This window comes from Nilaparvata lugens, chromosome 12, assembly GCF_014356525.2.
Source record: "Nilaparvata lugens isolate BPH chromosome 12, ASM1435652v1, whole genome shotgun sequence".
NCBI lineage: Eukaryota > Metazoa > Arthropoda > Insecta > Hemiptera > Delphacidae > Nilaparvata > Nilaparvata lugens.
This window is the reverse complement of record NC_052515.1, coordinates 2,884,048-2,910,043: the sequence shown is the minus strand read 5'-3', so window position 1 is coordinate 2,910,043 and position 25,996 is coordinate 2,884,048. Positions and strand designations below refer to the sequence as shown.

General features: G+C 34.5%; 1 protein-coding gene across 1 annotated transcript in view; it reads right to left on the bottom strand.

Moving 5' to 3' along the window:
- The window catches only part of LOC111055991 (rho GTPase-activating protein 10), a 115,468-nt gene that overhangs the window by 38,278 nt on the left and 51,194 nt on the right, over positions 1-25,996 (bottom strand). Inside the window, 3 exon segments of the mRNA XM_039438653.1 lie at positions 489-599; positions 20,402-20,503; positions 20,962-21,033. Coding sequence (XP_039294587.1) covers positions 489-599; positions 20,402-20,503; positions 20,962-21,033 — 285 coding nt within the window.

The following is a 25,996-nucleotide window of genomic DNA, read 5'->3' as shown; positions in this document are numbered from 1 at the left end:
ATCACACAATGAGTGTCGTTTTTGAAGCAACAAAAAACTGAAATGAAGATAAAAAAGTAAAACTTTTATAGAGCTTTTCAGAATTTGCTTCATTTGTTAATTATCACAACTATTTGTATTAATAGATTGACTTTAGAATTGTTTCAAGTTCTTTTCAGAATGTGTTTTCTTTGCTAATTTTTATTGGAATTTGTATTTATTAGTTCTAGTTGTCTCCCTTGAATTGCAAGATTTAAGCTGCGTTTTCACCAGAGTTATTAACACAATGTTTATTTTTCCGTCCTTATAGATTCTATTAAATTGAACGTAACTTAACATACACATGATGTGCATATGTGTTTGTCAAGCTCCGTTTAATCTAATAGAATCTATAAGGACGGAAAAATAAACATTCTGTTAATAACTCTGGTGTAAACACAGCTCTAATAAACTTGAAATTTATTTTTGAAAATCATGTGATTTTTGTAGAAAATGGAGTAGCTACGTACCGTTTCAACAAATTCGAACTTTTTCCTTTCCTGGACCTCTTGCAATAAGAAGACGTATTCTAGGCTGGCTTGGCAGAAGTGCCTTTGTTCCATTTCTAATGTTGCGTCGGCCTAAAACACACAAAATGTACACTTTTTTAACAAAATGATAGATTTCAACGAAAATATATACACAAAATTTACACTTTTTTACAAAATAAATGTACACATTTCAACGAGAATGTTAATATTCACAATGTAAAGTAGGGTTAACTTGAATTCAAATTTTTTTCAACGTTTGAGTTTAATGAGCCATTCTGAAATATTTTTTCCAATTCTTTTTCATTCTTTATTCATTCATAAATTAAATACATCATCGAAATGATAGGGAGAGAAAAAGAAGGTGACTTGACTTGAAATCAAGTTTACATGGAATAAACTGTTTTAAAAACCTCAAAAGTATACAATAAAAATTATAAAATCCAATTAACCTGTTTTCTTTCAGGACTTGATTCCAGAACCTTTAGACTGTTAAAAAATAAGCAAACACATTATCCAATACAGTGAGTTTCACATTTTAATGGCAGAATACGAATAAGAATGAGAATGATTTTCATTCCTTTAGTGCATAAAAACAATGCTATCGGAAACGTAAAATTATACATTTTAAATACATTCTTATAGAATAAGTTTTATCCCATTCAGGGCACAAACAATGCTATTGGAAACCTCTATTTAAGGTTTCCTCCATATATGCCAATATGTCAGAGGAAAGCTAGAAAAGGATAACACTATCTGCTTTGAATGAAAAAGACTAAGAAATTGTCAAAAAACCACTGATTTATTGATAATTAGAAAGACCGGTTTCGGTTATTACACCATTGTCAATCTCTGTAATAACCGAAACCGGTCTTTCTAATTATCAATAAATCAGTGGTTTTTTGGCAATTTCTTAGTCTTTTTCATTCAATATGAATAATTACCACAATATCAACTTCTCAACTACACAAAAAGTGAAACTATCTGCTTTGTCGAGTGATAGACAAGGATAGCAACACCAGTGTTAATCAAATACTGCCATTATAACGTGGACCTCACTATAGTTTCCTGAAACAATAATTAAAAGGTACGTAATGTCAGTCCCTTTAGGGCGAATCAATTTTCAGTTTGAACCCTCGGCAAGGGGTGAATAAATCAACGGTTTATCAGAGGAAACAACCCATGGCCACACATTCCTTCCTGTTGATTGTTATTCTATGATTCAGGGAAATAAAACAGGGGTTCCGTCACTGTTTTCAAAGTTCTTCAATTTATTTTATTTGAAATTTTTCAATTGTGGATGATGCCCACATGAGCTTTCAGCTTGTGCATGAGAAATTGGGAAATGTAATTATGGGGGTACACAATTTTATGAAGACAATATCACAAACAGATATTGGTAAATTTCAAAAATTTCTCTAATAAACTGACTAAAACATAAATGATACAAAAATTATGGAATTTAGGCCTACTGCATTCATCCTCATAGTATTTGTCAATATCAGTTTTGCTCTATTTCAATAAAAACAGTAGGCTACACATGAATTTCAATCCCTCTAGCTATTAGCTATTTGAGAAAACTATTTGAGCTATCCCACATATAGTAAGATTTTCGTTATAGCGTCAGTGGAAATAATAAGAGAACATTGGTGCCACTATTCCTTTTCCACCGCCTTCTATATACTGATATACATGTTATAATATCAGTATCTGATTAACATTGGTGTTGCTATCCTTGTCTATCATTCGACGAAGCATAAAATTATCGATTATTTTTAACAAGAATAAACAGTTAATATTACATCAGATAAATCGGTATCAGCTATCCTCTATAGAACACAGTGGCAAGGCAGAGAATCGGCAACGCTGTTGCTCTATCTTTCTCCACTGCCATTATAACGTGGACCTCACGTTAGTAGATAGCTGTGATTAAAGACAACCCAGCAAATCTCTTGTAAATAATAATCAATTCAATGTGGAATATATTATTTCAAAAAATATGTTTTTTTCAATATATCATAATACAAATTCACAACTAAGATTAGAAATTCGTGAGTTCATTACGTTTCATAGTCAACAAACGGTTTCACAACAGTGCGGAGGTAGTAAAGGATAGAGCTATCAGCTTTGTCGAATGACAGACAAGGATAGCAACACCAATATTGATCAAGTATCTACTAACTTTACTTCAAGGTAAATCTCACTATAGCAACACTAAAGCCGCGTTTACATTAAAGTTATCAACAAAATGTTAATAAATCAATCCTCATAGATTCTATTAGATTGAACATAACTTATCATACACATATGTTCATCATTTGTATGATAAGTTATGTTCAATCTAATAGAATCCATAAGGATGAAGTTATTAACATTTTGTTAATAACTTTTGTGTAAGCCCAGCTTAACGAGTTATTTTTAAAAATAAAGCAAATAACACTGACTTACATAAGTTTTTACGAGAATCAAGCAAATAATTATTCATATTTTTTGAAAAATAAATTACCTAATCTCTTGCTCAGTTCGAAGATTATAACAAACGGAGGCACGACCAGCAGTATAATGTATATCCACATTACACAATATTTCGCTCGATTTACTCTCTGTACTTAATTTACTCACTCTAGTCACTAACTTCACTCAATTACAACTCACTCACAATAATAAATTTGTCTCTGATTTTATAAAATATAAACAGTTCTTTCACTTTTTACAAAATACTCATCACTTATATAAGACACAAATATTTACTTTGTAACACTAATACACAGTCTATTCAATAGTTTCTGAAATTCTAGAACAAGAAAATTACTGAATAAGCTAGAGAGAATTCAAAGATGCCTAATGAGATTTTCTAATACAACACCATAGATTTTCCAAAGTTATAATGCAGTAATTGTGGATGAATGAACGATAATGCTAAGACCCGGTTTCACGTTCATAGGTCCACGTTATAAGGGCAGTATTCATTCTTTATTCATCTATACAATAAGTACATTATCAAAATTATAGGGAGAGGAAAAATAAGGTAACCTTGTGCTATTTCTCTCCAAAATTTAGATAACACATAGTCTGAAGTAGGTTAAGTCTTGTAGTTCTTCAATTCACAAAATTTTCAGTTCTCAAGTATTTTCACAAAAGAGATTTTCAAATTTAGATGCTTCAAAACTAAACTTAGAAGAACATAGTATTTCATCAACATTGGTGTTCCTATCCTTGTCTATCATTCGACAAAGCAGATACCGCTATCCTTTTCTAGCTCCACAATGTTGCCAGATCAATTTTGAAATATAATCAATAACCAATTATGCATCAATCTCAATTATGAATCTTAATAATTGAAAACGATATTATTTTCTTGACTAATAGAACAAAAGTTGATTACTCTAATCAAGCATCAACAGTTATTATCACATCAGATATTATACCGGTATCAGCTCGGCAGTGACAAGGCAAAGAATCAGCTGCACTGTTCTCCTATCTTTCTCTACTGCCATTATAACGTGGACCTCACTATAGGTTTTTGTTACTGTCTCCATCCTTTTCAAATCTTCCTAGATCCAATAAAATTTATTTTTGCATAAATACATTTCAGTTTCAATATTGAAGTCTACCAGAGAAACAAACAAAGTTTACAGAGAATTTGAAACAGAAATTTGTCAACAGCAGTTGAGATTAAACCACGAAGGGATGTTCACAGTAAATAGGTCAACTGGGAAGCAGCTAAAGAAGCAACTAAATATTCAGCCTTCTTGAATTTTTGAACAGTTTACAAATTATACTGGATTTCCTCCGTTACAACCTCAAATTTCTGCCACAAAACTTTGCAGATACCAGATAGAGCCTGCTTTTAAATGGACGGAGGGAAGGAATACTGTTCTTGAATCTGTTAAAAAGTTTGAGAGTTTCAAGCTTAGATCTCAGATTCTCAAGTAAGCTCTCCAGATTATTTGGACATTAATGCAATTTCCAAGTGATTTTCATTTCATCAATCAATTTTCAAAATCACTTGAAAATGATATTAATATCCGAACCATGTTGTGACTAAATAATTTAGAAGGGTACTGAGATGTATATTCTTATTTATACTTCATTTAGGTTTGCATTAATTTTGCATGTTTCTGAATAAAAATGTTTAGAGAAACGTAATGAAAATGATATTCTACTTCATCTAGAAAGTAACCAATACAAGAGCAAATTTCCTTTCTTCTATTTCCACTGAAAGAAATAATTGGAACTCTAAGGCTCAACCTAAGACCAGTAATAGAATAGACACGCTGGGAAGTCTAACCTCTGAAGCCAACATCTACTGCCAAATCCACCCATCTTGACGTCACAACCAAGCTAACAACCTTGGCGTCACAACCAAGCTAACAACAATGCATTGTTCAACAAGAATGTAAGTTACACACCACAAACACATACACAACAAACTCAAAAAAACTTCAACTGAGTTGTGGTCGATGTTGTAGAAACGTTCCATGATGAAATAAAACACATAGATGTTGTCAGTTTCTACACTTTAATTTGGTACACGACCATGGTTTCGTGACCACACAGGTCACATTTTCATTGTCAGCTTGAAAATGTGACCTGTGTGGTCACGAAACCATGGTCGTGTACCAAATTAAAGTGTAGAAAACTGACAACATCTATGTGTTTTTAAACTCAAAAAAGTTTTCTATAATTTCTTTACGATGCGTGACGTCACTGTTGTGACGTCAAGATGGGTGGATTTGGCTGTAGATGTTGGCTTCATCGACTTTCAGTAAGAATATACAATGAGCCGTGTCTATTCTATAACTGGTCTAAGAGCTCAACTCACACTTATGCGACTCAGGTCGAGAAGAGACTCGACTCTAGTCGAAAGCATGTGTTTTAAAAAATGGTGACGTCGCGGAGACTAGAATCGACTGGTGTGAGTGTCACCATTTGAAAACACATGCTCTCGACTAAAGTCGAGTCTCTTCTCGACCTGAGTCGCGTAAGTGTGAGTTGAACCTAAAACGATGGGTCTTTAAGCAGAAAACCATTAACAAAACATTGTAGAGTAATTATTAGCAATTACCAACAAACACAAATGAAACAGATGCTTCAAGGTCCATGATATAATGGAAAAGGAGAAAGATAGGAGATCAGCGTTGCTGATTCTCTGCCTTGCCACTACCAAGTTGATACCGGTATATCTGATGTAATAGTAGCTGTTCATTCCTGATGAAGGTAATGAAATATAAAGGATAAATAGTTGATGAATGTATATTATAGAAGGTATAGTTTATAATTATATAGTTGATGAAGGTAATCAATTATATTCTATACGACAAGAAAATATATTTTCCAATAAGTAAATACGTTTCAACAATTGAGATAGAATATTTTGTTAATTAGTTATACTCTACATTGCTGATCTTGCAACGTTGCAGAGCTAGAAAGGGATAGCGCTACCTGCTTTGTGGAATGATAGACAAGGATAGCAGCACCAATGTTAATCAAATACTGCCATTATAACATGGACCTCACTACAGTTGAAAATCACAAGCAAACACAAGTTAAACTGATGCTAAAATTGGAAAATAAAATGGAGTAGAAGGATAAATAAGAGAGGTGTAACCTTGACTCCGACGGCAACCCCGAAAACTCAATGAATGACATAACTGGAAGTGGAGCTCTAATTATATAACACGGTACCACCCACTCTCTAACCTGCAAGGGAGGAAATACTGCAACTTCTAATCAGAATCAACTCATTACGTCACTGCTAAAAATGAACCACTCTACAGTGAGGTCCACATTATAATGGCAGTGGAGAAAGATAGAAGAACAACGTTGCCGATCCTCTGTCTACCTTCTATAGACGGTAGCTGATACAGGTTTATTGATGTCATATTAACGGTTCATTCTCGTCTAAAATAATCAATTATATTTTTCAATAATTTCATAATTAATTTTCATAATTAAGATGAAATATTTTGTTAATCAACCAATAATTCTACGTTTGTTAAAAGACTATCTGGCAACAGAGCAAAGCGAGAAAGAGATAGCGCTATCCGCTTTGTTGATTGAAAGACAAGGATAGCAATACCATTGCTAATCAAACACTGTCATTATAACGTGGACTTCACTATGGTCTGACACGCTATTTCAAAGGTAGCTACACATTTCATGACGTAATAACAGTGTAAATGAAAACTCAAATACACGTTTGAAAGTTTATAAAAGGGCAACATTTCCTCGAAAATTTATTGAAACTAATTCTATTTTTGTCAGTAATAGATGACGTTGATTTCAATGTTAAACTACACGTTTCATGACGTTATAGTAGCGTGAACCGTGACGGAAAACTCAAATACACGTTGGAAATTTCATGAGAGGGTAACATTACCCTGGAAATTTATTGAAACTAATTTCATTTTTGTCCGTTAAAGATGTTGTTAATTGCAGTGTTAAGCTACACGTTTGATGACGTAATAATAACGTAAATCCTGATGGAAAATTCAAATACATGTTGGAAATTTCATGAGAGGGTGATATTTACTTGAAAATAGTCAGTTATGTATGCTGTCAATTACAGTGTTATGTTTGATGACGTAATAATAACGTAAACCGTGAAGGAAAACTCAAATACACGCTAAAAATTTCATACTACATTCACGGGGTGATATTCATTCAGAATTTGAAATTTTTAAGCTGAGAAGGGAAGAGAATCCTGCTTCTGTTGATGATAACAGCTAAATGCTTGAAAATAATGTTTTATTATATTAAAAAATGCTTGAAATTCTATGTCAGTGGATGAAAAAATAATTCAATATATATAAATGAGTACATAAGTGAGTTAGAATAGAACTGTACGTTCCTTACAACATAGACTACAATCAATGACTTTTTGAAAGCGATGAGTTTCTCATTATCTCAAAAATAACTTGACAGAAATATGGCTTGAAATCTCCATGTGAATAAAAAGGAGAAACACATCTCCTAAAAGGGAATAGCTTCTAACTCATACATTATTTTAACCCACAAGGATAGATTTCAAAATTGAGATAGAATCGAGATATCAGGGGTATATTGCATGACAAAATACAATCTAATAACATTAGTAGTCAGCTGGTTATTGGAATGGGAAATTACTAAAATAATACTGGATATTATTAATATTATAATAGAAAATATCATCATAGTTTTAATAATATTATTAGCTTGTATTTAATCATGCAACAGAGCCCAGTTATCATATAATATCGGGGCACCGAGCTTCGCTCGTTATTTTTATTTATTGATAAACATAACACAATTCTCCAAAATGATCGTGTTTATATTTCACAGCTGGCTATACGTCATCTTATGAATTTCGGAGATGCGATATTTTGATTTTTCACATACTCACTCGCTCACTCACTTTTGTACTATCCACAGCTGTTTCAGCCAAGGATGAATAAGTTATCCTTTTAATGACGTTCAGCGAGTTTTCCCAAGGATGAGACCTAGTGCAATCGAATCTTTATATCATAAACCTACTATGTTCCAAATTTCGTGAAAATCGTTAGAGCCGTTTTCGAGATCCGTTAACATAAATAACCAGATATAAAAATGGCCAGTTATAAAAATAACCAGATATGAGAATAACCAGATATATAAATACAGAAATTGCTCGCTTAATATAATAGGATTATATCGGCGATATAGCTTGCCAGATATCAACACAGTAACAACATAATGTTAATGTAATCTTTCTACTAGAAAATGCATAAATATATCTTATCACCAGCTTTACCACCGATAACATACAATAAAAATATTCAAACGTAGTTACGTACACACAGACTTAGACGTTAACACATGGGGTAGGACATAGACGTAGATTACAAATCACACATGATTGAGAGTTGCTATTTTTAAAATACACACAAAACAATGAGACATTTCACATAGACACAAATACAGCTGGAAGGTTTTCGAGATTATTAGGCACAGATGAAGTTAGGACGTTCACACAGACTTAAACGTAAACACACACATGGGGTGGGATGTAGAAGTAGATTACAAATCACACATGATTAAGAGTTGCTACTTTTAAAACACACACAAAACAATGAGACATTTCACACAGACACAAACACAGCTGGAAGGTTTTCGAGATTATTAGGCCCAGCAGTTAAAATTGGGACATTCACATTGTTAATATCTTCCATCACCGTGTTTTGTATATGGGACAGTAACAAGTATAATATATGGGACGAGAGAATGAAAGCACACGACATGACATAACAAACAAAGCCTGTCATATTATCGTGACCTGTCAACTGAGCTGCAGGGAAAAACTGGGCCGAAATTTCCCTCGGCGGGAAAAGTGGGGTGGTAACACTGGTTGGCGCCAATGTGAGGGGTGGATTTTCACAATGACGAGGGTTGGGGGAAGGGGTAAGTTGAATGAATAATAATTACGGGAACGGGAGAGGAAAGTGAAGTGGAAAATGGAATAGGAAAGAAAGAGAGAAGGTCTTGGAGTTTTCACTAACATATAGTGAGGTCCACGTTATAATGGCAGTATTTGATTAACATTGGTGGTGCCATCCTTGTCTATCATTCGACAAAGAAGATAGCGCTATCATTTACTAACTTCAGCATGTTGCCATATCGTTTTCTAAAAATGTATAAATATGATTCATTGAAAAAACATTTCTCTCAATCATGAAAATTCCTTTTTCAATCATTAAATAATATTTCTTGACAAATAAGGTTTTATCCTAAACAAAAATGAACAGTTTTTTAGACCTATTACATAACATATATCGGTATCAGCTATCCTCTATAGAAGGCAGTGGCAAGGCAGAGGATCGGCAACATTGTTTTTCTGTCCTTCTCCCCAGCTATCCTAACGTGGACCTCAATATAGTCATTAGTAATAACTGACTAAGCTTGCTCCACTTACAGTGGAAAATCCTCTACAGAAAGCAGTGACAAGGTAGAGAATTGGCAACGCTGCTCTCCTATCTTTCTCCGCTGCCAATATAACATAGACCTCACTATACTCATCAGTAAGAACTCAGTACACTCGTTCAACCAACAATAGAAAATCCTCTATAAAAGGCAGTGACAAGGTAGAGAATCGACGAAGCTCATCTCTCAAAAACTCTTATGATAGTTTTTATTAAACGTGAGACGATTTTTTTAAAGGAGCAGAGAGTTTAGAACATACATTCTCTTCTTCAGAAAGAAGCCTCCACTACTCAATGCAAGGTTAATGACTGAAAGAAATCTAATAACCTTGAAATTGATTAGTCTGAATTGAGCGCGATCAGCTGCTTGCCTGTATCGATTTGATAGTTTAAATATGTAGCCTATAAAGCCAATGTCCACATTGAACAAATGTTCGAAAAACATGTTTCCGCCACACTGCACAGAAAGCAGCTGTTTTCCAGTCCCTACGTAGATCTGAAATACATTGTTTACAGACGACTCTCGTCTGACTTCAGAACAAGTTTCTTTCCGGCCTAGGCCGGAAAGAGTACCTTTTCCAGCGCTAACATGGAACTAAGAAGGTGATCAAAAAACAGTTCATTATTTGTGTTCATTATTCAATAAATAAAACATTTATAATAATATCATCTTATTGTCATTTGATAGAATAAAAAAGTATAAACTCAACCTCCCACATAATTGAACATAATCTTTTAGGTTATTTAGACAAATCAGAATAAAAATTAAAAATACTTGGACAATTTCCAGATATTTAGATTACCTCAGATTTGCTAGAGCTATCACCTTCCACTTCTGCTTTCGGAAGTGCTTAGTAAACAACTATTCTCATAATTATATAAATTATTTATTTTTGTGTGTGGCGAAAAATAGCGTTCGCACCACGGGCAAAAATGTTTTTCCGGCTCTCAATCTTTTCTAGTCCTCGGCCTACGCCCTCGGACTTGAAAACCGATTTCGAGCCGGAAAAATCTCATTTTCTGCTCTAGGTGCGAAATATACTATTGTTGAAACAGTTTGTGCAAATTTCATTATGTTTGACAAACAATGTTTGCCCGTGGCCAGTGTGGACGCGTCACCAAACAAAATATTTGAGAGGAGAACAGGTTTTATGTTCTACAGCTGTTTTGAAGCTGTCAAAACTGAAAATGTTTTGAAAAACAGTTATTTTTTGTTTGACAAACAATGATTATCCAAACTTTTAAACTTAAAATGTTTGTTTGTGAGCTCCACAACAAACATGCTTGCCGAACATGTATGTCGAACATTTGCTCAGTGTGGACACAGCTTAAAGTAGTAATTTATTAGTTATAGTCATTCATGTAGCTAACAAACATTTTATTTTCTATCATCTAGTGCCGGTTGCAAAAAGCCGGTTAAATTTTAACCACAATCAATTCCACGAGAACCAATCACAGAAGCCGTCTTCTCAAAAACGCCTTCTCTGATTGGTTCTCGTGAAATTAATCACGGTTAAAATTTAACTGGCTGTTGTGAAACTCGCACCTAGTGTTTTAGAAATAGGGGATTATATTATTCATTTCCATGATTGGTGTATCTGGCTTGTACTGGTTGTCCAGGCTCACACTAAAGAAGAGACAGTTGAAAAAGGACAAGGAGAGAAATAGAACAGCCCAAAGAAATAGCAAAGGAAATGAAGAGACTGAGAAAATAAAATTAGAGAAGAGTAGGAAGATGAGAGGAAGAAGAAACTGAAGAGTAAGAATTTGAAGAAGACGACGAAAAAGTAGAAGAAAATAAAGATGAGGTAGGGTGTGAAAGATGGGGAAGAATGAGAAAATGAGACTGAGATGGTGAACAATGAAGAGAGAAGTGTTGGATGAGGTGGTGTTGATGTTGAAGACGGAGGAAAGGAAGAGAAGAAGAGAAAGAAGACGAAGAAGTAAATGAATGGGAGAGGAAGAAGAGAAGGATGTGAAGAAAAGGAGAAAAAATGACAAGGAACTGAGATGGTTAGCAAGAAAGAGAGGAATATTCGAATAGGGTGGTCGATGAAGGAAGACAGAGGAAAGAGAGAGAAGAAGAGGAAGAAAGAAAAGAAAAGAAAAGAAGAAGAAGAAGAAGAAGAAGAAGAAAAGAAGAATAAGAAGAAGAAGAAGAAGAGAAGAAGAAGAGAGAAGAAGAATAAGAAGAAGAAGAAGAAGAAGAAGAGAGAAGAAGAGAAGAAGAAGAAGAAGAAGACGAAGAAGAAGAAAAGAAGAATAAGAAGAAGAAGAAGAAGAAGAAGAAGAATAAGAAGAAGAAGAGAAGAAGAAGAAGAAGAGAAGACGAAGAAGAAGAAGAAAAGAAGAATAAGAAGAAGAAGAAGAAGAAGAAGAAGAAGCAGAAGAAGAAGAAGAAAAGAAGAAAAGAAGAAGAAGAAGAAGAAGAAAAGAAGAAGAAGAAGAAGAAGAAGAAGAAGAAGAAAAGAAGAAGAAGAAGAAGAAGAATAAGAAGAAGAAGAAGAAGACTAAGAAGAAGAAGAAGAAGACGAAGAAGAAGAAGAAGAAGAAAAGAAGAAGAAGAAGAAGAAGAGAAGAAGAAGAAGAAGACAGAAGAAGAAGAAAAGAAGAAGAGAAGAAGAAGAAGAAAAGAAGAGAAGAAGAAGAAGAAGAAGAAGAAAAGAAGAAGAAGAAGAAGAAAAAAGAAGAAGAGAAGAAGAAGAAGAAGAATAAGAAGAAGAAGAGAAGAAGAAGAAAAGAAGAAGAAGAAGAGAAGAGAAGAGAAGAAGAAGAGAAGAAGAAGAAGAAGAAGAAGAAGAAGAAGAAGAAGAAGAAGAAGAAGAAGAAGAAGAAGAAGAAGAAGAAGAAGAAGAAGAAGAAGAAGAAGAAGAAGAAGAAGAAGAAGAAGAAGAGAAGAAGAAGAAGAAGAAGAAGAAGAAGAAGATGAAGAAGAAGGGGTGATAGAAGCGGAAGAACAGTAGGGTGTTGAGAGAAACCCTTAACGGTGGGGTGTGAAGAAAAGAAGAATAAAATGACATTGAGATGGTGAACAATTAAATAAAGAGAGAAATATTTGAAGAGGGTGGAGATGATGTAGGAGACGGAGAAGACGATGAACAGAAAGGAAGAGAGGGGAAGAAGAAGACCAAGGAGAAGAAAGGGGAGAAAAAAGGAGAAGAAAAAGAGATAGAAGAAGACAAAGATGAAAAGAAGGATGAAGAACAAAGAGAAGAAGAGTCGAAAGATATGGGAAAAAAGGAAGCGACCATAGGGATGGGGTGATCATACATTGCAGATAAGACTGTAGTAGCATAGAGTTGAGCAAACTGCAGTGAATGGTGTAGACGTTTCTCACTTCATACTAGACAAGGAAAGGAAATGGAAAATGCAGAGGGTGCAAATTGAAAGAGATGCGCATGATCATTGTCTTATATACAGTGATGACATCTATTCAAGCCGCCACATCTCAAGTGGCTCATTCAAAAGTCTTTCAATTTTCAGACTGCCTTCTCAAAAGAGTATACTATACTTTACCACTATCTATTACTGTACAGTATTCTATTAGAATAGAATAGAATTATTTATTGCCATTAAATACACAGGCCCGGTTGCACAAAAGCCGGTTGAACTTTGACCGTGATTAAGTCCACAAGAACCAATCAGAGAAGCCGTCTTTTCAAAAAAAAATCCCTGATTGGTTCTCGTTAAATTAATCACGGTTAAAATTTAACCGGCTTTTGTGCAACCGGGACATAGTCATCAGGAAACAAGACATACAATAAACACACAGACAAAACACAAAATGAAGCAATTCTGAAGATTGAATATGAAGATTGAAAAAAATCAGCTGATAGTTGCAGTGATAGTAGTTTTAATTTTTCTGCTCAAAATTTTCAAGTTTATTTCAATATTATTGAAACTTTCGGATTGTTCAGTGTTATTTCCGGCTCTTATCAACCCTTCAAAATTCAAAATTCATCAGTCATATCTCGAATACGTATTCTCTGAGTGATAATCTTTGGTGAAAACAGAAATTTTAAACCTTACCTAACTTTGGACTATTTATGTGCCAAAATCAAGGAATTGAAGAAGTTTTGGGCAATTGCCTGTTTCTCTTTCCAAATATCGTGTTTGTGACTGTTTTAATAAATAAATAAATAAATCGGTGGAGTAGATTCAAGTTATTGTTCTTGTAAACTTGACTTCAAGTTGGCAAAATACATTTATTTTATACAAACGTCAAGAAAACCTGAATTCAGAGAAACTTGATTAATAAACGCCCCTTTACCAATTTTTGATTCCATTACAAACATTATAAACATTTGAAGAACGATTTTCTATTCAATAATAGGTCGAATTTCTAATAAACTATTCCATCTAGCCTACTCAACTACTCCATAGAGAAAACTTTGGATTTTATTGTATGGTCAATAGTTCCTACCATTTTTCACAGTGTGACATAAGTCCTTCAATAGATCTTCCTAGTTCTTTATATTCTATATTGGTCATATCACATAATTATTTGGGGTACTCCAGTCCCAGACGCATTATCCAACCATCAGATACGTGACAACAACCCATATATGTGGGATTACTCCACCCTATATTTACTTGGTCCTTTCTTTATCAATTACACTTCCACCCCTCACATTTCTGGCTTTATCTCTCTCATTCTAATTCTCTCTCTGTTTCTTTCTTACACTCATTGTCTATCTTTCAACCCTTCTTAGTCACATCCTATCTATTTCCCTCTATCTCATCTTACTCTGTATCTCTCTCCTTTTTCTTTCACTATATCTTGTCTCTATATCTTCTTATCTTCTCCTCATGCTCACTCTTTCACCACTCTCTCTCCACTCTCTCTTTTGGTAGAGAGTTAGTGGGGAGGATATTTTCAATATTCTTCCCGAAGAATGGACATTGATATGTCCAAAGCTCCGCCAATTTATGTAGATGCATAACAATATAATATCTATAGTTATTATATTACAAATTGCTTTTTCATATCATATACAGTTCAATAATTATTTTCTTAGTCTATATTATGTGAATTCATCTATAATTTTGCTGTATTGTAAGCTATTGTATATAAGTGTATAAGCCAGTATATATTGTAATCTACATTAATAAAGTACTCAATCAATCAATCAAATTCTCTCTCTGTTTCTTCCTTACACTCATTGTCTATCTTTCAACCCTTCTTAGTCACATCCTATCTATTTCTCTCTATCTCATCTTACTCTGTATCTCTCTCCTTTTTCTCTCACTATATCTTGTCTCTATATGTTCTTATCTTCTCCTCATGCTCACTCCCTCACCGCTCTCTCTCTCCGTCGCTCTATCTCTTTATCTCTCTCTCCACCTCTTACCATAATAATTATCTCCTCATCACTCAATGTCTACCCTTTGCAATATCCTAGTCACATCCTAATTATTTCTCTCTATTTCTTATTGCAATTCTCTTATCTTATCCCACTGACTATCTCCTTTCTCTAGCACTATCTCTTTTCCGTCTAACCTCTTCTTCTCTCTCTAGGCTTACAATAGAGGTGGCAAATCAATCAATCAATTATTCTCTTTCTCTCCCTCCATACCTCTTATCAGGATTCTCTTCTCCTTATCACTAAATGTCTATCCTTCACCAACTCCCAGTAACATCCTTTATCTAAATTTCTTAAGTGTCTATCTTTCATCTCTCTTCACTTTATATCTCACAATCATTCTCTCTCTCTCTCGTTAATTTATGTAGATGCATAACAATATTATCTATAGCTATTACCAATTGCTTTTTTCATATCATATGCAGTTCAAAAATCATTTTCTTAGTCTATATTATGTATATTAGTCTATATTATGTAAATTCATCTATAATTTTGCTGTATTGTAAGCTATTGTATATAAGTGTAAAAGCCAGTATATATCGTAATCTACAGAAATAAAGTACTCAATTAATGAATCAATCTCTTTACCTCTTACCACAATCCTCATCTTATCACTCATTGTCTATCCTTCGCCCCCTCTTAGTCATATCCTCTCTATCTTTTTTCTCTTCATCTCAAACAAACACACTCACTCTCTCTCTCTCTTTCTCTCACCACCTCTACCTCTCACCAGAATATTGTCTCCGGTGGATATGTGTAGTCACGTTTCGGGGATTAAGGGGTGGGTCATCCCATACTAGGTGGTTCCCCTTGCTCACTTCCAAGGCGGATTATTGGAAAATAGATGGAATGATAACGACGCGACATTTATGCATTTATACATTGCCCTGATCAAATTCCAGCCTAGTCAGCGCGATTTGAGAGGAGGAAGAAGGAAGGCTCAGATCATAGAGAAAATATAGCATAAGAAGATATGCCATCGATATCGTTGTACCATGCTTCGATTGTATTAACTGGTGTAGTACAGTATATTATGGTGAGGTCCACGTTATAATGGCAGTGTTTGATAAGCAATTGTATTGCTATCCTTGTCAACATTCAACCTAACATTCAACAAAGTCGATAGCGCTAGTTGCCAGATCGTTTTTTAACAATGTAGAAATAAAATTAATTAACAAAATATTTAGTTTTGATTATGAAAATTTATTATGAAATCATTACGAAATATAATTTCTTGCTTGATAAAATATAAATGATTATTTTAAACGAGAATGAACAGTTAATATTACATCAATAAACCTGTATCAGCTACCGTCTATAGAAGGCATTGATGAAACATAATTGATTATTTTTAACGAGAATGAACAGTTAATATTACATCAATAAACCTGTATCAGCTACCGTCTATAGAAGGCATTGACAAGACAGAGGATCGGCAACGTTGTTCTCCCATCTTTCTCCTCAGCCATTATAACGTGGACCTCACTAATTCTTTCTCCTCAGCCATTATAACGTGTACCTAACTATAACCCATGCACAACTCTAGGGCTCATGTAGACTTCATCCTCAATGAAAAAGAGACCTTTCCCCACCCCTCACCGCACCAAACCTCAAATTCCGTTCACATTCTGAAAGGTGAGACAACCCCAAACAACTTTAGCACAAAATGGCAATCGCCTCCAATTAGTAGTAAGAGGGAAACTTTCTCTCCCTTTTTTCTCACGAATTTCCCTGCCCTACTATTAGCAGCCAACCTGCTCGGTTTGTTTGAATGAGCATCGATGTGCGCGCGCAACTCAGTCATGACGTCACACCTTGTCAATCAATAAGATTTGCTAACTATGACGTCATCATCGCAAGAGGGTGACGCTGGCATTTTGGCGCCAAATTCAAAGAGAAGTTTCGAAACTGAGATTAGAGTGAAAACTGTAATAATTTGAAGATATTTTGTATGAAAGCAATCGAAAGTAAGGGCATAAAATAAACAAATAGGTTTAAATCTGTGATCACATTGAATGGGTAAGAACTCGCTACACTCTTTGAAATTGAAATTATCTTTAGTCTTCTTCTTAGGAAGTACAAACAATATACAATATACATAAACAAAACTTGAAAAAGGTTCCGCACATGGGCAAAGCTGATTAGCTGAGAAGCTGATTAGTTATAATTAGTCCTAATAACAGTAGACAGCAGGCCTATACTTGTTTCTAGTGTTCAAGCAATTTAATAAGAAACACTAAAGGTAAATAAGTCACAACGTGTAAACTGAGTAAGCTTGTTCAACCCACATTTTAATAATAATCTTAGTTCAGGACAAGCATTTGCTCGTAGTGTTTAAACATCAACAGACGGACGTATTTTCGAACGTGGGTAGGTTTGTGATATTGTATTCAAATTTTTCAATTAAGTGCAATATTTCCTAAGTTTTCTATTTATTGTGATATATTCTGTGATTCATTTGAAGTATTATGTCAACTTTCAAAATTCAAAATAATTATTCCTGGACCAAGAAACAAGTGACGAAGCAGTGCGTGATTACATAACCTCAACCTTTGGACAACATCAACTTTTTATCAAAATTTTTGGAGAGAAATAGTACAGGCTCAGCCTAGTTTTTCGTTCAATGACATAATTATATTATGATTGTCGTATTCTGTATAATAAATTAATGTTGTGACTGTCTGGCTGCATAACCGCTCACGTTTTATGCAGACGTTTCATTTGTTTTCTACGTTTATCTGCATACATCTATCACTTGTTGTACCTATGTGTTCCCTTAACCAAAACATGACAATATCGTCTGCAAGAATCATCGAAACTGAACAAAGTTACACAACTACTGATTCTAGAATATTTTTGAGAATGAAAATACTGATTGAGTCATCTTCTCTCCTGCAAAGAGAAATATCCTATCCTATCCTCCTATCATCCCCTCTGCCTTCCTTCCATATCCTATTATATTAAGCGAGCAATTTCTGTATTTATATATCTGGTTATTTTTGTATATGGCTACTTACGTTTAACGGATCTCGAAAACGGCTCTAACGATTGTCACGAAATTTGGAACATAGTAGGTTTATGATATAAAGATTTGATTGCACTAGGTCTCATCCTTGAGAAAACTCAACTCGCTGAACAACATTAAAAGGATAATTCATCCTTGGCTGAAACAGCTGTGGATAGTAGAAAAGTGAGTATGTGAAAAATCAAAATATCGCATCCCCGAAATTCATAAGATGACGTATAGCCAGCTGTGAGATATAAACACGATCATTTTAGAGAATTGTTCTCTGTTTATCAATAAATAAAAATAACGAGCGGAGTTCGGTGCCCCGATATTCATAAACTTATCCAGCAAGTTTTCACTAGAAAAAGTCCACGCCAACGCTATCTAGCATGAAAAACTCCAACTATCTTGACACTGGATTTCAAATTCCAAGAAACTTCCAAACACAGCACACTCACTTCTACATTCAAGTTCACTGAATAAAATAGAACTCCAATCTACCTACATCTCTCCTTCACTTAGAAATCAATAACTTTGACATAATATTATAGTACTCTTGAAGCGGGAAACTACATAGCTTTCCCTTGTGGAAAATGCATATAGTGAGGTCCACGTTATAATGGCAGTATTTGATTAGCATTGTTGTTGCTATCCTTGTCTATCATTCGACAAAGCAGATAGTGCTATCCTTTTATATCTCCGCAACGTAGCCAAAACACTTTCTTAACAATGTAAAAATATGATTAATTAACAGATAATTCAATCTCATTTATAAAAATTCATTATTCAATCATTGATGAAAATATTCTCTTGAAGAATGAACCATAATTCATTAGTTTAAACATGAATGAACAGTTGGTATTACATCAGATATACCGGTATCAGCTATCCTCTACAGAAGGCAGTGACAAGGCAGTGAATCAACAACACTGTTCTCCTATCTCACTCTAAAGCTCTTATAACGTGGAACTCACTATATTGAAAAGGTATTATAATGAAAAACTTGTATTTTGGCTGTAGGACGTATTCCCCCTCCCCCCACTACTAAATTCGAAAATTCCTAAGGAATCCTGTTCAGAATTAATTACTCTTTCATGTGATGTGTGGTTTTTTATCTGTACTAGAAAAATATCCAAGTTGTATAGGGTAGAAGTGGTAGGTTTGCATAATTTTGAAAACCCATTGAAAAATAACCCCTTTTTGAAAATTCGTAGCTCCGGAACCAAAAATGGTAGAATCCTGCGCTACCACTCAATTTATTGGAAACTTTATCATCTTTAATTTTGTAGGGGATGATTTTTTCCAAAAACGCGAAGTTTTCGAGATTAAATGAAAAAATTGAAAAAAGGTCCAACGTTTTTTGGGGGTTTTGGAGGTGAAGCCGCCCTCTGGCGTGTCAGCAAATTTCAGATTCGAATTCAGGGCCCTAAAATACATATAGAACCGTCGAGAAAAATTCTTTCGGGACTGTTTCCTGAAAAACGACCATTTGACTGGACTAATAGTGTAGAACTTCTATTCACTTCCTCTCTCCTTCACAGAAAAATCAATACATTTGACAAAAATTCTAGTACTTCAAGGCAATTTGTACAAGTTTTCCTTCAGAGAAATGCATAGTAATTCACGAAACTTTGATTTTTGTGAATTTTGCATAACTTTACGTTGTATGAGACTACTTATCAATGGTGTAAGCCCACATGCTACAAATCAGTTCAAACAAGCAATACTGAATGAAATAATCTACTGAGAAATCACATGCTTCTCGAGTCAACTATGAAAATCCTGCCCTGTATAAGAATCTAGTTTATGGTAAAATCGCATGACTAAATCTAATAGAAGCCAGTTTCTACAGCAGCTAAGAAGACGTAATAAAAGTGTACAAATTTATTATAAATTACGTAATTTAGGAGTTGGTTAACAGTGGTACAAATACTCAAGTATAGTGCGGTCCACGATATGATGCAGTGGAGAAAGAGAGGAGAACAGCATAGCCGATTCTCTGCCTTGCCACTGCCTTCTATGGAGGATAGATGATACCGGTATAACTTATGATGTAACATTAAGGCCCGGTTGCACAAAAACCAGTTAAATTTGAACCGTGATTAATTTCACGAGAACCAATCAGAGAAGGCCTTTTTGATAAGACGGCTTCTCTGATTGGTTCTCGTGGAACTAATCACGATTTAAATTTAACCGGCTTTTCTACAACTGGCACTAACTGTTGATTCTTGTTTGAAATAATCGATTATATTCTGTTCGTCACGATAATATATTTTACAACAATTAAATGATACATTTTGACAATTGAAATTAAGTATTTGGATGATTAATTATATTTCTACATTGTTGAAGCACGACCTGGCAACGTTGTGGAGCTGGAGAGAGATAGCGTCATCTGCTTTGTCGAATGATAGACAAGGATTAGCAACACCAAAGTTAATCAAATACTGCCTTTATAACGTGGACCTCACTATATCATTAAAGCGGGGAGGACATAGTTGTTGTTATTCCACTGTGTAAAATGTTATGAGGCGTGGAAAATCTTCAATTTTTTCACTAATAATAGTTGAAAATAGAACTGTGACTCACCTCTTGTAGAACAGTGTCTTGTTTCTTGGTTGACAGATTTAGGTAGCGTTCCTGACTTTGACAAAATTTTGCCGTTTGTTTTTCGAATTTTTTCTTGCCATCCTGAAAAAAATGTTGAGGATCTTAATAATAATAACGGATAATTAATAGTTGATGATTGTTTTTCTTCTATTACACTTGATTCTTCAAGAAATAACGTTTTGTTAAATAATTAAATCAGTTAGCACTAGCTTCAAAGTTTCAATTATAATTGATTTTTTTTATTGATTCATACAATAAGTACATCATAAAATAGTGAGAGAAAAAATAAGGTAACCTTGAGCTATTCCTCTCCCAAATTTAGATAAGGTTACACATAGTCCGAAATGGGTTGAGTCGTGTTGTTGTTCACTTCAAAATAGTTTCAGTCCTTAATTCTTTTCACAAAGTGGATTTTCAAATTTAGATACTTCAAAGCCAAACATAGAGTCTATATTCACATTGTTATCACTAAAATATGAAATAATAATTATTAAAATAAGTTTGAAGAAATGTGATTATTTTCGAAAGGAAAAACCCACCTTTACTCCCCCTATATGCTCTTTCCTGAAGTTTTCCAACGGGCTTATTATTTGGTCATAGGCTCTCTCCAACTGGAAAAACAAAGAAAATTCCAGTAAGATACATGGCTCACTAAAAATCCGAGTTTTTGCACAAAACAAATATAACACACTCTAATAAAAGAATACAGAAAAGATAGTATTAGAAGATATTCCATGTTATTATAGGTCGTTTATGTTCCAAATTTCAAGCCGATAAAAGAATACAGAAAAGATAGTATTAGAAGATATTCCATGTTATTATAAGTCGTTTATGTTCCAAATTTCAAGCCGATAAAAGAATACAGAAAAGATAGTATTAGAAGATATTCCATGTTATTATAGGTCGTTTATGTTCCAAATTTCAAGCCGATAAAAGAATACAGAAAACATAGTATTAGAAGATATTCCATGTTATTATAGGTCGTTTATGTTCCAAATTTCAAGCCGATAAAAGAATACAGGAAACATAGTATTAGAAGATATTCCATGTTATTATGGGTCGATCATGTTCCAAGTTTCAAGCCGATTTTTGTTAACTCGGGCCGTTCTGTTAACATAGGCTACCTCTTCTCTATTTTAATAGACATTCATGAATATTGAACACTATTTTATTGAAAACAAACATATGAGATACATCGCTTTTGTGTAGAGCATATATCTATTATTCATCATGAAAACATAGAGCATTGTGTGATAGAGTATTTGTGTGATAAAAAATTGTGTGATAGAGTATTTTGTTATGAAATGAGGTCCACGTTATAAAGGCAGTGGAGAAAGATAGGGAACATAGTTCCCGATCATCGGTCTTGTCAATGTCTTCTATAGACGGTAGCTGATACAGGTTTATTGATGTAATATTAACTGTTCATTCTCGTTTAAAATTATCAATTATATATGCAAGGAATTATATTTTCCTACAGATATCTTGAAAAGTGAGCGTTTCTGCACTGATTGCAGGCCGCAAAGAATCACTTTTCCGCACTAGTGCGCAAAGTGAGTACTTTGCGTACTCCAGATTTGCAGCATGACAATGCAAAATAGTTTGTAGGTTATATGGAGCACCAGTGCAGCAAAATCAAAATTAAGTTGGTAATACTCATAGTGTGGCCCACGTTATAATGGCAGTGGAGAACAGAGTTGCCTTGCCTTGCCATTATGTGCCTTCATTATAGTCATTTCAATGCTTATATAAGATAAACCCCCTTGAAGCAGTCACATAAATTTCAATTCAATTACTAATCATTATAATTCAATTATTATTATTCAATTTTAAATAAATTGAGGTTTTTATTAATAATAAAATTACACAGGAAAACATTTCATGGATTTCAGGGAATTTTACCCATAATTACCCACTTTTCATATTCAATGGTAACTAGGAAAAATTTAATGTGAAATACGTGCGCAAAGTTCGTTTGCTGCACTCAAGAAACCATTCCGCCCTCGCCTATGGCTCGGGTGTAAACGTTTCTTTCGGTGCAGCAAACTGTCACTTTGCGCACTAGTTGCACAAATAACTATTTCCAATGGTTTCATATTGATTTTTCATAATTAAGATGAAATATTTTTTTAATTATTACTTCTACATTGTTAAAAGACGATCTGGCAACAAAGCAAAGCGAGAAAGAGATAGCACCATAGAGAAACAATAGCGTAAGTAGATATATCCCACGGTATGGGGCGATTATGTCGCAACTTTTACTGTATCTCAAGCCCATAGTCAACGTAATCTCTCATATTGTGCCGTTCATACACTCTCACCCCGCCAAAACATAAAAAATCAACAGTAATCGGCTTGAGATAACAGTAAAAGTTGTGACATAAACGCCCCATACCATGGGATATCTACTTAAGCTATTGTCTCTCTATGATAGCACTATCCGCTTTGTTGAATGATAGACAAAGATAGCAATATCATTGCTAATCAAACACTGCCATTATAAAGTGGAACTCACTTTAGTAGAGACGAAAGTTTGAAAGTTGAGACCTGTCATCACTCAGGGAATATCAACTGCAAGAAAGTCGAGTTATCAAGTTTGTGAGGGACATGAAAAAGCACTACACTACACTGCAAAACCTTGACCGTATATACTGTGACTAAATATTGGATCAAAAGTCAACTTATATAGACTACTCTTCAACAGTTTGGATCTGAGAGAACTTGACAAGAAATGTTAAGGTACAGGAATTAACCATGTGTTATGTTTTATTGCATAATGTCAACAAAGAATAGAATAATGCGAATTTGTATTCTTTGTATCAATACTATGCTCAATATTTTGGATCCAAATTATCTTCATCTATTCATACTTTATTAATCTACTAGTAGGTAACCCGTGCTTCGCAAGGGTCTATTTTAAAACTTGACGTAATGAAATCCAGAAGAATTGAAAATAGGCCTATAAGAATCCTCGGTTGATTAAGAATTTATAAGCAGCATTTCAAGTAAATCAGTCCAGTAGTTCAGACGTGATGATGCGTGAAACATAATTTCCCTATCCTCTACACGTGTATACGTCTTTAAGCCAGTTCTTTCCTCTATTATAGTATAGAAGATGATAGATAGATGGATATATCATCCATTTAGGCTATCTATCATCTTCTATACTATAATAAAGGAAATGGATGAGAATAAATTTTGAAAGGTTTGAGATATCAATGTGCGGTTTTCACCATACCTTTTCTCTGGAAATCCTATCATATGACCACCTTTCAATTAAAAAAAGAAGTTAAATTCAAAGTGGTGGAAAAAATTTGGGTGTAACGGAAAACCTGTTTTTATCATTCGAAAAGGATCCCTAATCTTACCTATCTTCTAATTACCCTTTTAAGAGGAATGTTCTGAACTGAAAACTTGATGTAATCAAATATTGAAGAATTTAAAATAGGTTTGTAACCATCCCCGGTTAAGCAAGAATCTATATGCAAAATTTCAAGTTAATCAGTCCAGTAGTTCAGACGTGATGATGCGTCAAACATAATTTTCCTATACTACTTTACACCTGTATACCTGTATAATAATATTTTTTAATTCCACCATATGGTTTGGTGATTTTTTTATGAAATCGTATGTACTATTAATGAATTTTGAACATTAATTATGAAAAATCTAGAAGGAAAATTGAAATTTGGGCTTCCAGGTGCACGAGATTGATATTTTTAGAATCTATGTTCAAAATTTGGAGATCTAAATCATTCCCGTTTTTCCAGTATGCAATCCACAAGTTGTTTTGATGCGAACAAACGAACACACGAACAAACACAACCCTACTCTCTCTTATTATATAGATTACAATAAGTACCTTATCGAATAGGGACAGGAAAAATAAGGTAACCTTGCGCTATTCCTCTTCCAAATTTAGATAACACATAGTCCGAAAAGGGTTGAGTCTTGTAGTTCTTCAATTCAGTCCTCAAGTAGATTTTCAAATTTAGAAGCTTCAAAATTAAACATAGAACAAATATTCCACATTATCACTAAAATAGGAAATATTCACGTACCACATCATTACTTCTTCTTCTTCTTCTTCTTCATCACTCTCCTTCTTCTACTCCTCTTTTGTTTTCAACCTTTCCTCCATCATCCTCCAACCATCCTCTCCAGTACCGTATTCTCATTATTAATCGCTTCTTCCTTTCCACCTTCTTTCTTTCTCTTCTACTTCTTCACTTCCTTTCGTCTTCCTTCATTCTTCTCTAACTCTTTTCTCCAATTTTCATCACATCATTTTCCATCAATTTTCTTATCATTATACTTTTCTTCTTTTTCTTCTTCTTCTTCTTCTTCTTCTTCTTCTTCTTCTTCTTCTTCTTCTTCTTCTTCTCTCTTGCCTTCCTGTCTTCTTTTTCAACTGTCTGTCACCTTCTCCTCATCCTTCTCCTTCGTCTTCAACATTTCCTACTACACATCCAAACTCTTCTCTCCAGTTTCGTCCTCACCTTTTACACTTTCCTTCTCTTTCACGTGTCTTCTTCGTCTTCTCCCCATCTTGTCTTCTTCCTCTTCTACTTCATCTTCTACACCTTTTTTCTTCACAGCTTCTCTTCCTTATCCTAGTCACCGTCAACTCTCCATTCTTCTTCAACGTATTCTTCAAGTCGCTTTTGTCATGCAGCATCTTCTTCTTCTCCTTCTGTCTTTACTTCTTTTTCTCATTCTTTTTCTTCTCCTTACTTCTTCTTCTCTTCCTCCTGACTTCTTCTTCTTCTCTTCTTCTTCTTCTTCTTCTTCTTCTTCTTCTTCTTCTTCTTCTTCTTCTTCTACTTCTTCTAATTCCTCTGCTCCTCCTCCAACTCCTCCTCCTCCTCCTCCTCTTGTCTTCTTCTTCTTCTTCTTCTTCTTCATATCTCGAGAAAAGAAACGGGACAGATTTGCAGGTGATAATGTGTCACAATCAGTTGCACTACTCAGTGAAAGCCGGTGTTCGACACCAAATTTGTCACAGCCTCTTTCTTTCAATTCCTACACCTCCTCCTGTCATCTTCTTCTTCTTCTTCTTCACCTCCTTCACCTCCTCCTCCTCCTCCTCCTCCTCCTCCTCCTCAATCTCCTTCTTCACCTCCTCCTCTTTCACCACCTCCTCAATCTCCTTCTTCACCTCCTCCTCATTCTTCTCCACCTCTTTCTCCTCCGTAAAGTGTTCGCTATTAGTAATCTTATCACCTCTTCTTCTGCTTTTTTGTCAGCTTGTTCCACTTACCCAACTATGTGTCACCAACGGTGTCCGTTTTTCACTTTCATTTCCGATTGGATCTATCTTCTTCTTTTTCTTCCTTTCTTCCTCCTTCTTCTACTACTTCTTCCTTTCTCCTTCTTCTTCTCTTCCTCCTTCTTCTACTTGTTCTTCTTCTTTTTCGTCATCTTTCTATCATCATATACTTTCCTTGATCTCTCATTTTTCTCTCATCCATTTTCCATTTTCATTCCCAATTGAATCTATCTTCTTCACTTGCTTCTTCTTCTTCTTCTTCTTCTTCTTCTTCTTCATCTTCGTCTCCTCTTCCATCATCATAT